The 14,256-nt window shown below is 32.7% G+C and overlaps 3 protein-coding genes across 3 annotated transcripts; 1 reads left to right on the forward strand and 2 right to left on the reverse strand.

Moving 5' to 3' along the window:
* Positions 1-1,053: 1,053 nt before the first annotated feature.
* Positions 1,054-2,091, reverse strand: LOC146945218 (cell wall / vacuolar inhibitor of fructosidase 1-like). Its single transcript, XM_085743562.1, has one exon. It carries the CDS (start codon positions 2,034-2,036, stop codon positions 1,449-1,451), a length of 588 nt encoding a protein of 195 aa, XP_085599688.1. The 5' UTR covers positions 2,037-2,091; the 3' UTR covers positions 1,054-1,448.
* Positions 2,092-5,911: 3,820 nt separating this feature from the next.
* On the reverse strand, positions 5,912-6,972 carry LOC146945219 (uncharacterized). Its single transcript, XM_085748828.1, has one exon. It carries the CDS (start codon positions 6,869-6,871, stop codon positions 6,191-6,193), a length of 681 nt encoding a protein of 226 aa, XP_085604954.1. The 5' UTR covers positions 6,872-6,972; the 3' UTR covers positions 5,912-6,190.
* Positions 6,973-10,475: 3,503 nt separating this feature from the next.
* LOC146945220 (uncharacterized) lies at positions 10,476-11,485 on the forward strand. The gene has a single exon (XM_085743563.1). The coding sequence runs from the start codon at positions 10,616-10,618 to the stop codon at positions 11,273-11,275; it is 660 nt and encodes a 219-aa protein (XP_085599689.1). The 5' UTR covers positions 10,476-10,615; the 3' UTR covers positions 11,276-11,485.
* Positions 11,486-14,256: the final 2,771 nt, after the last annotated feature.

A 14,256-nucleotide genomic window follows, 5' to 3' on the forward strand; every position in this document is an offset into this window, starting at 1 on the left:
CCCCAACTTCGTCCTTGAATTTTCAAAAATCAGTCAAATTCGTTCCTAAATTTTGCGAATTGGGAGCTCATGTAATAATTTTCAATCATCGGTACACGAGCTCCCAATTTTATCTTATATATTTTGACTAAAAAAGTTAATCATTCATTCAAACTTGTATAATATGTCCTCGTGAGCTTAACTCAGTTGGTATGGACAATGCATATAATATGCAAGGTCTGGGGTTCAAACCCCGGCCACCACCAAAAAAAAACTTGTAGAATATACGTTAATAATATTACAAATTAATTTGGCTAAAACTGGAAATGATTAGTTTACAAAGTTGTCGGATTAAGTTGGGGTGAATTCCTATAGATTAGAACCCACCTTTTAAGTTAATAGTATAAAAAGACAAAATTCTTACAAATGGGACAAAATCAAAGTGGGAAGTATAATCAAACTACAAGAAATATATAAATTTTTCAGGGGCGAAATCCCTAACAAATGCGCTTAAAGGGAGGGGTTTAACCCCTAGGAAATTTGCAAATGGCGGAACCATGTCTAAAGCACTGGCATTACCCCTAGCCCAACGGCGGAACCATGTCTAAAGCACTGGCATTACCCCTAGCCCAACCCATGTCATAGTCCCTGCCACTTGTTCTGACTGACTGCATTTGTCATGAACTTTTGCGAGGAACATGCATTTGTCATGAACTTTTGCGAGGAACATGCCTCTGTCAAATCGTTTTCATTTTTATAAAAAAAATTAAAAAATTCAATTAAAAGTTTATTATTAAATAATTATTTTTGATAAACATTGATCTATCAATTTAAATAAAACACACACCACAATAAGACGGGAAAATTAAAAAAATCCGCACTAAAACGACGAATAAAACAACTATACCTTTATAGACGACAAAATCACGTTTAATATTAGATCTACGTTGAAACTACTTATTTCAATAAAAAAAAAATACATTCTTTAAAAAAAACAAAAAAAAAAAGGCCCTCTAAAATGATGAGGATGAATAAAGTAGGGTTACAAGAAACAGACGGAAGGATATTCAACAATTAGATGGAAAAAGAAACCTCGTTACCACTTCATATAATATAATATGATGATAATCAACTTTATTAATTGCATTCGCAATTTATAAAAAAAATTGCATTTACAAATTGCCTGGCTAAAAAAAAAACTATTCAATACAAGAAGCTCGCAGCTTTTGACTGGCCATATTAAAGCATAACTAATGTTACAAATTATGGACAATGATCAACATAGGAAAAAAAAAAATATGACGGCCATAAAAGGCATATATCAATACTATATATACACAAAATAAGACGAATCCAAAATTTTGGGTTTGTCTTTTTTTTTGGAAAGGATTTTGGATTTGTCTTATTTTTTTGTTGTATTTTTTTAACACAAAAAAAATAAGACAATACCAAAATTAGTACTAAAATATTTATGTTAAAATTTGGTGAGTTGATTGAGAAAATTGGGTAGCAATGGAGACTGTAATTGCACACATATTTTTCACATATTGATTACTATCCCCAAGTTGCGAAAGAACAGCTGAACTAGTGGTGCCATTGCATTTCTTCCCACAAGAATCAGCCAAATTTCCAGCAGTGGTTGCATTTTGTTTGACACCATTATAATCACCTTTGTCTACACATTTCTGAGCTTGTGGCACAAGTTCTTTTGATATCTTGGTGTATGAAGCAATGCAATTATCCAAAGCAGCTTTCAGTTGTGTGTCCTTGGTTTGCGTTTGAATAGTTTGAAGTTGCTTTAATATGACCGGTGCTCTTGTCGCGACAACCTTGAGTGTTACGCGAACAAATCCAGAGATGTCAGTATTTGATTTAATATACTTTACTGCATATAAATTTGATTTTAAGGTTATAACGCAAAGATGGTAATGAGGTGTTGCTCGACATATAGTTTTAATTAAGTCTAGCTTTGGTAGTTGATGGCATTGGATAGGTGGTATGAAAAAAATGGATGAAATGGTTAAGAGAATGATAATTGAAAAACTTGAAACCTTCATTTTGTTTTAATTTTGACAATAAGAGTGATTATGCTTCTCTTAATTGATTGAAGAACACAAATATGATAAGAGGATAATAGGGATGGATTAAATAAAGACTTTGTTGGGGCAATGAAATAAATTAATGGTTTGAATTTGTACCATTTTAGGATATGTATTTTGAAGCTTTGCATGTTGGTCGCTCGTCCCCTCAAGAGCTGTGGTCTAAGATGAGTCAACGCTACTTTTTTAGGCAATTCTAATTTTCAACTCCCTCTTGTGACAATTATAATTTATAAGAGTACTATTAGAGTTTTTCTCTGTCACAATATAAATATATGTGAAGTAATTATATGAAAAAGTACACGTGTCTTTAGTAGGGTTGGTCTAAGGATAAAGCCACTAAAACCCTCGTTTTAAGCCTACCAACAAAAAAATAAATTTTCTTTAAATTTATAAGAAAAAAGGCCTCATATATATATATATATATATATATATATGTAGATAAAAAGGGTCTCATTTTGCTCTAAAAGAAAAAAGGGGGCTCATATATTAAAATTTGTTTTGCGTCTCTCATGTTTCGATGGTGGTTGAAGGTGATTGACCGAAAGTTATAGGTTAATTTGCAGGTTTGGGTCCGATGGAGTTTTGTGTTGCGGCTGTGCACCGATGTTGTTTTGGGTACGTTGTATGTAGCTTTTTATGTGGTTGCGTTGTGTATAGGTTGATGTGTAGTTCGGGTGGGGCTTGGTGCATGGCTTTCAACCGCCTCACCGGTGTTCATTTCCTAACGTTGTCGTTTGTGGTTTGCGTTGGATGTTCAGATCCGTGTGGGTTTGGTTCGTGCCTGGTTCGCGTTAGGCTGGGCGTGTGTTCTCACATGTCAAATTTTGGTTTTACATCTTCGTGGTTGCTTCTTTGGCTGAGGTGTTGGTTCTCTGCACTACAAAACAAAACAAAAATAGCGAGGGAAATTTAGAGGGAAAACGCGAAATGCGTCTCTAATTCCATTACTAAATTTTATGACGAGAAAATTAGTGAGGGATTTCACTTTTTCTGCCACTACTTTCTCTCTCTAATTTTGCTTTTGCTAGTAGTGGTGTTTGCCGATGGCTGAGCTTGATGGGTGTTTTGCTTCTGGTGTGTTTCGTGGGTCTTCGTACAATATATTAGTTGTGGAGGTGGTTGTTATCTGGTAAGGTATCAAAAGGGTAAATATTGAGGTTGAGGGTGTGGTTTTATTAGTTAATGAGTAGTCGAAGAAGGTTGAAAGGTTCCAGAAGGACACTTCAAGAGTTCTAAGGATTTGCATGTGCCAACTGCTCATGCAAACTCACAAAAAGCCCATGCAAAGGCAAATTTGCGGTGGACATTTTACCCACGCAAATTTGGGCCTCGTAAACGTTTGCGGCATAATTTAGGCCACCGCAAATCCCAAGGAGCCATAGCGGCAGACTTTAAATTGACGCAATGTCCATTTTTTTCATTTTTCCTCTGCAGCAGAATCAAGGCCGACGCAAATGCCATGTAGTATTAGTGGCAAAATATGGCTGACGCAAACTCCAACTATATTTTAAAACGTTTTATGAATTTATGGGTAAATATTACGATACAGTTTTGTTTCAATTTAAGTAAGTTTTCATAGGGCTTACCATGAGATGATGGAGGAGACCGTACTTATTGGCAAATTTGGGATCAAAGATTAAGGAGTTGTAGGAGGTGAAACTTAATGTTTCATTGACATTTGTGGAAGTCACAAACTTTAGAATCTTACTTCTTCAGTTCAAAGTTTGAAAGGATGTTCTTTAGTCAAGGTGTACTTGTGATCTAAACTTGGACTATAAATGGTATATGAGCAACCTACCATTAGAGTTAGAATAAGTATATCCATTGCGGTTATTTCTTACAACACTTCTCTTTATTTCTTTTAAAGAATTTACAGGATTCAATTTTGCTCAAGATTCTTTTCTTATTTGTCTCTTGTAATTTCACTAGCAGCAGAGGCATTCAAGAAGTTCTCCGTGGAGATCGATTACGATTTGATGGCACTACATGATGTGAACAAATAAAGAGATTAGTGTGCAACCTCTGTTTGAATAGATCAATATTTATATTCTACAACTCTTTTAGCAAATAGAGTGATGATATTTTTAAATTTTTGTTTTATGGATTTTCTTTTGAAATGTCTTTCTTTCCCCTTAGCATCTTGGACAAATTTTGTTTTAACAATGGAGCACGAATAATTCTTGGGTGGACACAAAGATTTGGACCCTCTATTTGGTCACACACACAAAAAAGTGAACATGTTAAAATCATTTGAAAATTAATGATTATTTAATTGTTATTTTTTCTACTTTTTCCTTTTTATGTGTGTGTGACCAAATAAAGGGTCCAAATCTTTGTGTCCACCCAAGAGTTTCTCATGGAGCACTGTTGTCGCAGTCATTTCCATTAATTGAACCAGGTTTGGACTATAGATGAGTGTCTTGATAGGGAATTCATTGTATGCTCTGTTGATTTTAATTAAAGTATAAGGGATATGCATATTCATTTATCTTCAATGGTAATGATAATTATGCTTATGAATAAAAGTTAAATATGTAAATAATTCATGCACATTATCGGTGATAGACGGGCACGGGCTTATGACCTCTTTATGATTTAAATAGTCTATTGTTTGAGTTTTTTTTTTTAAGGGAGTTTATTGTTTGAATTATTTCTTGATTTTTATATTTAATATAAATAAAAAAAATATAAGTTTTAATAGATATGCATAAACAATCATCCTGTCATGCTTTGTAATTTTTTTTTAATAGTATATGCCTAACTTACTTAATAGGTTTTTTTTTTTTTAAATGTTTAAGGTTGATTTTTTAATAAACAAGTCAGACCGAAACAGATCAGATTGTAGGTCCTTGTAGGCCGTTTTGAGCTATTCTCATCCCTAGTCGTAGGGAAGCTTCTTATGGAAGTTTAAGAGTTTTTACCTTTTATTTAGTTATTTTTTTAATAATAAGAGAGTTTTACGTTTCTATCATGTTTTTAGAAATAATATGTTGAGTAAAAAAAATACAGATGTATAAAAATGCATTCGATTTTTTTGAAAGAAAAAATGCATTTGATTTTATTTGGAGTTTATAAGTCAGTATTAATAAGCAAAAGGTAATCATTTAATTTCCGCTAGTTTTTTCACAATGTATGTGTGACTTTTAGAGAGAGGGTTCAGTCAAGACTCTCACAAGTGAAATCCAAAAAATAAACACCACTATTAGATATAATTTTTGGTTCAGTCAAGACTCGTGAATTCTAATAGTAGATTCTAATAATCAACTAAAGTGTAAAATTAGCTTTGGTAGTTGACCAGAAAATATTGGGACTTAATTTTTCTGTGATGAGCTCATAATTCATAAAGCTCCATCTTTAAATAATTTGTTTGCTCTGAATTCATCTTATAGAATGGGGAAGGCTTCTAAGTACTGTATTAACAAACTTTATTTTTTGACAGTATCATTTAAAGAAAACCAACCTGAAAATATTTTTCTTAAAGATGAAATGTACCTAAACATTAAGCAAATTTATCTGATCTCAAGTTTTTATTTCATGTAAATGATTCAAATAGACATATTGAATATTTCGCTCTTTTAATTAAATATCGAACAAACAACTATTTTATTTCATAAAAATAGACGATTTTATCATTATAGCTTTTAAATGTATCAAAATCGCAAACACATTCATACTAGTTCTTTTGTTAGGTGATTCTATAAACCAAATTGATAAACGAAAAACACATTTCAAGACTAAACCGAATATCTTGTTCGATGACAAAAACTAGACATAAGCATTTACAATTTCGATTTCGATACATTCATATACTACAACGGCAACAACACAGTCGAGCATGCTTGATTTCACTTGTTTACATCTTCTTTCAAAACAAAAACAGAGTAGTTGACTCTGTTATCAACAATACATTCATTCAGTTCAGCATTTCAAACAAAATAAGTGCAATACTCAACAACACTAAAATCAAACACAATATGATTCTAACAGTAGAATTAACAGTATAATCTCTAAAATGAGTTACGAACATAAGAATGATTAATCGATCTTAACAGTAGAAATTAACACTATAATCTTGAATCTTGATTGAAATTTACAACGTAAAATCAATCTTAACGGTACCTCCAAGCTTGAACGCGAATTCCGATACGAAAAGCACAATAAGCATCAATGGACGCATAAGCAACTTGATCTTCATAAAGATTCTCTGCGTTCCAATTGCTCCTTCCAACTTGAACACTCTGATCCACTTCGAAACCAAGCCATTTCCACACAATTTCATTCATCGATTCACGTGAAAGATCTTCACCATTGAACCTGTAACGCCTCAGATCCTGAGGATCTCTCGACATTTGCAAGCGATTATCAAATCTCTCCAGCTTCCTACGATCTGCAGCGTTCCAGAATCCAACGAAGGTGTTCTTAGGATGGCGGAGAAAGTTGCAGAGACTGACCGGAATCATATCGGCGCGAGAGAGTTGGAAGATGAGACAGCTGCCATGGATGCATAACTGTAGCGTGTCGGCGGGAGGATCAAGGTTGCCGGGAGTCCATTGAACGCCGAGGCCGACGACGAGATTACGGTTACGGTTGCGGTGATTACGGTTACGGAGATTACGGTTGCGGAGGTATTGAAGATGATGATTGAGCATAGTTTGGAGCCAGTTTGTTACGACGGAAGCTGTGGCGGTAACGGTGACCTCAATGTCGATTTGGCTTTCGTGAATGTAGACACTGTAAGTGCGAAGGTTTTCGTGTTGGCCACGGTTGATGGCGGTGACGGTGCAAGCCATGAGAATGACGACGGTGTAAAGATTTCTTTTCTTTGGCGCGTTCGTTCTTTTCTATCACTGTAATATTCAGAATGAAAGAAACGGTTAGCGCAATTTGGAATTTCCCGCGCAAGGATTTATTTATAAAACGGTTACAACAACCAATTTCTTCGTTTGAGAGTTTCCACAGTTTTTTTATTTAATTTTTATTGAAATGTAAAATAAAGTTGCATTTACTTTTAATATTGGGGTTTAATTATCTATGTTTTTTTTTTTTGGCAATTAGCTATGTTTCTATCACTATGTTGAGCATACTACGGTTAGGACAGGGCTATAGGTCTTTGGTTCTTATGAGTTTAAGGAAGCTACGTTTTCTATACACCCAGATAAATGCTTTGGTTCATATGGCTTTAACTCAGACTTTTTTCAACACTTTTGATCGGTGTGTAGCTTTGATATTTTTCTGAAATGTTGTTCGTGGCTTAATAATAATCAGTTTCCACTGTTGCTTAATTCCAGGAATATTGCTTTAATACCCAAACGAAATGAGTAGAAAACAATGAAGAATTGGAGACCTATAACCATGTGCAATGTGTTATATAAATTGCTAGCAAAGGTACTCGTTAATAGACTCAAAAATATTATGCATAAATGCATTTCTGAAAATCAACCAGCTTTTGTTCCACGACGTTCCATTCTAGATAATGTCATGATCGCTATTGAAGTGGTACATCATATGAAAGTAAGAAAGAGAGTTAGAGATAAGAATGTTGATCAGAAACTAGGTATTGGCAAGGCTTGTGATATAATTGATTGTCTTTATCTTAATGAAGTGATGTTACAAATGGAGTTTGCTAGTCAATGGGTTCGCAGGATCATGATGTGCGTGGAAACCGTTGATTATTCTATTATTGTTAATAATTAATAATGAAATGGTGGGACCGATTATACCAGGTTGAGGTTTGAGGTAGAGAGATTTGTTGTCACCTTATTTATTTATCCTTTGTGCTGAAGGACTTTCTGCACTCATACGGAGAGCTGAACAACGAGGATGGAATCTCTAATATGAAGAAGCATTAGACTTTGAATAGTATAATTTGTTTTCTTCTGACCGCATGCAGAAACAAGCAAGAAAATTTAAGGAGAAAGAGAATACAGCAGATCATTTTATTAGAAGTAAAGGATTTTCAATTGACTATTTAACGACATTATCCATAAGAGGCGATGTTTCAACGACTTCGATCAAACTTCTCAAGGACGAAGTTGATGAGTTTGCAATCTTCAACAACGGTTATATTATTTTCATCTATATAAAGACCTGAGTAGCTGAAGAAAAACTACAAGACTTTTATCATTTTAAAGTATCATTATTCCTTCAAATTCTCTAGGGCACAAACACTTAGAAAAATTCTTACAAGCTTTCAATTCTAGAATTTTTTAAGTGTTCAAAGGTCACTTGGAGTTTAAGTTATTTACACATCTGATTATGTATCAAGTGTAAACATATTCTTTTTATCTAATGATCTCTGATTGTAGCAGTTATCTTGTGTGTGGCAAAGAAGTCTCTTACTATGTGTTTAAGCAAATTGTAATCTTGTGTGATTAAAGTAAAACATCTCTTGAAAATGCAAGGGGACTTGACTAATCTCAGATTGGGAAGGAAGCCAGTATAATTTACTCTCTCTCTCTCTCTCTCTCTCTCTCTCTCTCTCTCTCTCTCTCTCTCTCTCTCTCTCTCTCTCTCTCTCTCTCTCTCTCTCTCTCTCTCTCTCTCTCTCTCTCTCTCTCTCTCTCTCTCTCTCTCTCTCTCTCTCTCTCTCTCTCTCTCTCTCTCTCTCTCTCTCTCTCTCTCTCTCTCTCTCTCTCTCTCTCTCTCTCTCTCTCTCTCTCTCTCTCTCTCTCTCTCTCTCTCTCTCTCTCTCTCTCTCTCTCTCTCTCTCTCTCTCTCTCTCCTCTCTCTCTCTCTCTCTCTCTCTGTGTGTGTGTGTGTGTGTCTTGATTTCACTGCATACTCTGTTATAAGTTCAAACTCTCTTTTGATCAGAATTTGTTCTTATTTTGATAAACACAAAAAAAGTTTTAGAAAAAGATAACACAATTCAACCTCCTTGCTTGTGTTTTCTAACCTTGATAGTTTATATTAATAAATATAAAAATATATTATTATTACTATTTTATTTGGTCAAGTAGCCTAGTGGCTATAATTCACCTTTTAAGTAATTATTATTATTATTATTATTATTATAATAATAATAATAATAATAATAATAATAATAATAATAATAATAATAATAATAATAATAATAATTCCATGAGTATAGCTCAGTTGGCAGGGACATGCATTGTTATATGCATAGATCGGAGTTCTTATGTAGTAGAACTATGCTCATGAACACTTTTTAAAGGTGACTAAGTAAGATTTAAATTTCAACTTTTGCATATAAAATACAATTTTTCTACCAACTGAACTAAACTCACAGAAACAACGATTAATTATTATTTTTTGGGTACAACAACGACTAATTTTAATCAAGACAAAATGGCATATAAACTAATTTTTTGGGACGAGTTACATAGTTATGTTTTATTGAATCATTAACGGCAACGGGACTCCAGTTTTACAGTAGCAATGTAAAATAATAGCAATGAAGTTCATAAATTTAGTTATGAATTTAATTCATATAAATTTTTCTTTAAAAAAAATCATATAAATTATTAGGTCAATTGTTTTAAAGTAGCAATACCAATAGATATAACCATTAGTAGGGTTAGCAATAAGTCAATTGGTCTATAGGGGTCTACGATTTAGGTTACGATGGGTCAGACCACATAACATAAAAAGTTTTTTTCTTGAATAGAGAAGACTTACACTTTTTAAAAAGTTTATTTAACTAAAATGGTCTGACCACATACCATAAAAAAAACCTCCTAGCCTATCAGACATTCAGACCAGCCTACTTAAGTAGATATGATTGATATTGTTTATTATTAATAATATTATTATACTATATTTTGCACTTTGAATTAAATTATTAATTTATTAACCTTTTCAACATTTTAAGCTTATTAGTATACATTGATTTTCACATATTTAAATGTATTATTATGAACTAAAATTGAAATATGATACATAATATATAATATCAAATTCTCTTAAAAAATAATGTTAAATATAACAAATGAGTATAATCTCATTACGCTATTAGCTTGCTAGTTAGTTGAAACATAGATCATATTACTTATTTAAAGTTTTTTTATATGAAATAAGTTTTTAAACATGTTATTAGGTCGTATCATGTATCATGCTTTCACCAGACCCAAAAAATAAGCCTATAACTGACTGTATATCAAACTTAACCCTCAAAATAATTGATAAACTTCCTTCAAAAAATAAATAAATAATTGATAAACCAGATTTAAGTCTTGAAAGTCTAGCTCGTCCTAGCTTATTCCCACTCTTAATCATTAGATGATTTTTTTTTTTTGTTTTTGAAATAACTTAATCATTAGATGACAGAAACGTTTCATTTAATAATTTTATAAATACATTTTATTTTATTTCATGAACACTGTCGAAAAAAATGTATTTATGAATAATTTTCCATAATTTTTTAATAGAAACTGAAAACTTGCACAAGAAGTTGTTAGTACAAAATCATAATCCACTCTCATACAGTACATAACCGTTTCCTTGGTGCAGCCACCAAAATCACTCACGAGAGATTTTCGCTTCCATTTCTTTTCAGAGTCACACACAAATCCAAAATGGCACACATTGTTGACTTCGATGACTTTCACACCCACCGCCTTTACACCGTTAACATTCACGGAAACGAGATCGAAGTAACTGTCACTGCCGTTGCCTCCGTCGTCAGAAAGTGGATTTCCACCACGCTTTTCCTCTTCCGCCGCCGCATCTACCTCCAATCGAACCATCTTGTCGCCGGCCTCGGCGTTCAGTGGACTCCCGGCGGCCGACATCCTCCTGCTGACACTCTACAGCTCTGCGTCGGTCGCCGTTGCTTGATCTTTCAACTTGCTCACGCCAACCGCATTCCAAGCAAACTTCGTGAGTTTCTTTACAACTCTGATCACACTTTTGTAGGTTTCTGGAACCATTCCGATCGCCGGAAGTTGGAGGAGTCGGAGCATCAGTTTGATTTGTACAGAGATCCGTTAGATCTCAGGCATTACGCGGAAGCTTTGGATGAAGTTGATGATGAAGGTCTTGCACGTGCTTCCGTGCCTGAAATCGTTGAGAAATGCTTAGGTTTCGATGTGAAAGATGAACTGAGTGGTGAAATTGGAAGAAGTGATTGGAATGATGAAGATCTGAGCCGTGAACAAGTTGTTTATGCGAGTGTTGATGCTTATTGTGCTTTCCTCATTGGGAAGAATATCAAAGCTTGGAGGTTTACTGAGTGATGAAAAATGCATATTCAGAATCTTTTGCAGTTCATCCATTACATCACAACTAGTATGAGTTAAAATGATTTTGGTTGTAAATTTCTTAGGTGATGAAACTGTTTATGCTTCATAGCTTGTTTCTGTTTTTCGTTCTTGCTAAAATGATGGTGATTTGATAGTACTGTAGCCATTTCCATATTATGCAGTATGTACTAATCAAATTATCTATCCGCACTGTGTTCTTGATTGTGATTGATTGGTTATACGTTCACTGTTTACATAATTATCCATCAATCAATCATTTAGGGGTAGATGAATATGTGTGTGAGTAAGTAGAAATGAAATGCAAATAAGATTAGTGTATGTTTGGTTTCACTCGTAAGGTGAACATAATTGATTTTAGAGGTGTAGAATTGCTTAGATATGTTTGATTGTTGTCGAGTAGAATTGATTCTGTCTTCAGAATCGATTCTATTTGAAGTTGAAATTTGTATCTTTTGATTTTAGAATTGGTTGTCGCATACATATTTAAAGTTCAACTCACTTTTTCATGAATATATACACACAAAAACCATTTTTAGTCGAAATTGTTTTTAACCAAAATCAATTTTCCTCACCACACAATCAATTACACGCTAAGAAAACGAGCTTCTTCTAATAGCGCAACTAAGCTTGCTTCCAATGCAAGCAATGACTTTGTTATGAAATTAGGGATTGAGAGAATAAGGAAGATATTATTGTTGTAATATACTGTATTTCATTAGTTGTGAAGAATAGTTACAACATGCCTTATATAAAAGGCTTATTCACATTGCTTGCTTAGTAAGCTATCGAAACAAACATAATAAACTAAGCTAGTTTTTCTAACTGACTTATAACAAACTTCTAATCATATATGTTAACCTAAACAAACTTAGATTAACACTAATTAAAACTAACCAAAAATTTAGAAAATGTATTCGCAATTTAACATGTTTTTTCTTCTCATTATTTATTATTTTTGTACTCGTTTAGCATAATTTTCATCTTTTATTGGTCTAATTAATTGTTTTCGTTGACAGGTTATATATAGTTTCTTTTACCACGCAGATATCATATTACCGATAATAATGTTAAAAGGAAATGTTAACATGTACTCTTGTTGCATAAGTTAAGAAACCAAATGTAGAAGGTTTTTCTTAAAACTTGTGTATTCAATGTATCCTTGAAATATTATACTTTCAATATAATATTTAGTTTTAATTTTCATTTTAAACTCCTTAACTTGTGTCCATGACCCTAATGTTAATTAACCCACACACATATATCCGATTCAAATTTAGGACACATATATCAAACAATTGAATTATTATGATTTATGCATACACACCGTGTAGTTTTATGTTTTAATCCCAGAGAGTTTTCTTTTGTGATACATAAAAGAGTTAAAACTTAAAAATGTATCCTTGAAAAAAAAAATGTAAATACTGGAAAGTTACCTTTTCTATACAAATATTAGATTAATTAATTAAGAGTCATGTTAACCAGTACCCCCAGAGCACTAGTTAAGGAAACTAAAAAAAGGAAATTTTAAAATAAAAATAACATTTTTTATGCTTTTGAAGAGTTGACAGCACAAGTTCCAATGTAATATTTACTAGATTTGATTCTTTAACCATTCCAGGGCACCGATTAACATTTCCCATTAATTAATGCACATTGTATACTTTAAATCCTATAACCGCAAAAACAAAGTATAAATCCTATATTATGTTAGGTTAAATTAATGGGCAGGTCTCTATTATCTTTATCTAATTTCTATTTTTTTTTTCTAATTTCTAATTTTTTTTTAAGAAAAAAAAAGAGGATATATTAAGCAAGGGAGCTCCACCCAAGAAGTACTAGGATAGGACTAAAAATAAATAAATTATAGAGTTATGATCGATTAACAAGGGATCAAAACCGCTACTAGCTTAAAACAAAAGACTTAGCTAGGATTCATGGTAAAACACTAAATGAGCTTGATCCACCAATAATGAAAATCAAATGTTGTAATGATAGGTTGTACAGTTAAAACTCTATAAATTAATAATGTCAGGACCGGAGAAATTTATTAATTTAGAGAGTTATTAATTTATCGATAAATTAATAATTATTAATTTAAAGAGTTTTTAAGTAATTATACTGTACATACCAAACAAAAAGGTAAATTAGTCTATGCCTCTTGGAATTACGTTGCAGCGAACCTTGGGACACTCAACGTAAATTAGTAACTATTGTGTTCATATGCATTGGAAATCAATAATGACTTTTGAAGTACAGTAAATGTAAACAAGAGGAACAAATGTGTTCAATGTATTCTTAATATATTTTTTTCAGTTTCTATGAATTATTAATTTATGATTTTCTCGGGACCGAAAATTATAAAGGGATCTCCCGAAAAATTATTATCTTATTATTTTATCGAGTTTTTCAATTTTTTACATTGGCTCAAGTCGGGACCGGACAAATTTATTATTTTAGAGAGTTTATTAATTTACCGAGTATTAAATTAAAGAGTTTCTACTGTATGCTGAAAAATACGGCTATCCTTATCCTTCCAAGTTGTCCAAACAATCGATAACCAAATCACAGGAGCAGAACATAAAGGGATGGTAATTTCTAATGTGTTTTTTTTTTTTTAAAATAAATTTCTAATGGTATCTATGTAGTTTTTAATCATTTAAGACAATCCTTATCATTTTGATATTTTTAATTATCGTTTACATTAAGTTAACAATAAGAACACTTTTGAAATGACCCCTGAAAAATACTTTTAAAATATGAAATTTTTCTCCTATTCCCATTTGATTCGTTTTAACCTTTTAATTAATCAATTGAGCAATCTCTCTTTGGGAAATAGAAGAATCCCATGTGGTTGATAGTGAATTGGCTTTTCTGCGAGGCTCGCCAACAAATCATTTCCAGCAATGGATGTAGTATTGCATTTGCATTGTAATACGTGGTGCAACGAAGGCTCA

The sequence above is a fragment of the Medicago sativa genome, chromosome 2 (assembly GCF_051527215.1).
Source record: "Medicago sativa cultivar Bolivia chromosome 2, Bolivia_mono, whole genome shotgun sequence".
In the NCBI taxonomy this organism is placed as follows: domain Eukaryota; kingdom Viridiplantae; phylum Streptophyta; class Magnoliopsida; order Fabales; family Fabaceae; genus Medicago; species Medicago sativa.

Coding starts and splice junctions, on each gene's coding strand:
- LOC146945220 (XM_085743563.1), top strand. CDS start 10,616: ATGGCACACATTGTTGACTTCGATGACTTTCACACCCACCGCCTTTAC.
- LOC146945218 (XM_085743562.1), bottom strand. CDS start 2,036: ATGAAGGTTTCAAGTTTTTCAATTATCATTCTCTTAACCATTTCATCC.
- LOC146945219 (XM_085748828.1), bottom strand. CDS start 6,871: ATGGCTTGCACCGTCACCGCCATCAACCGTGGCCAACACGAAAACCTT.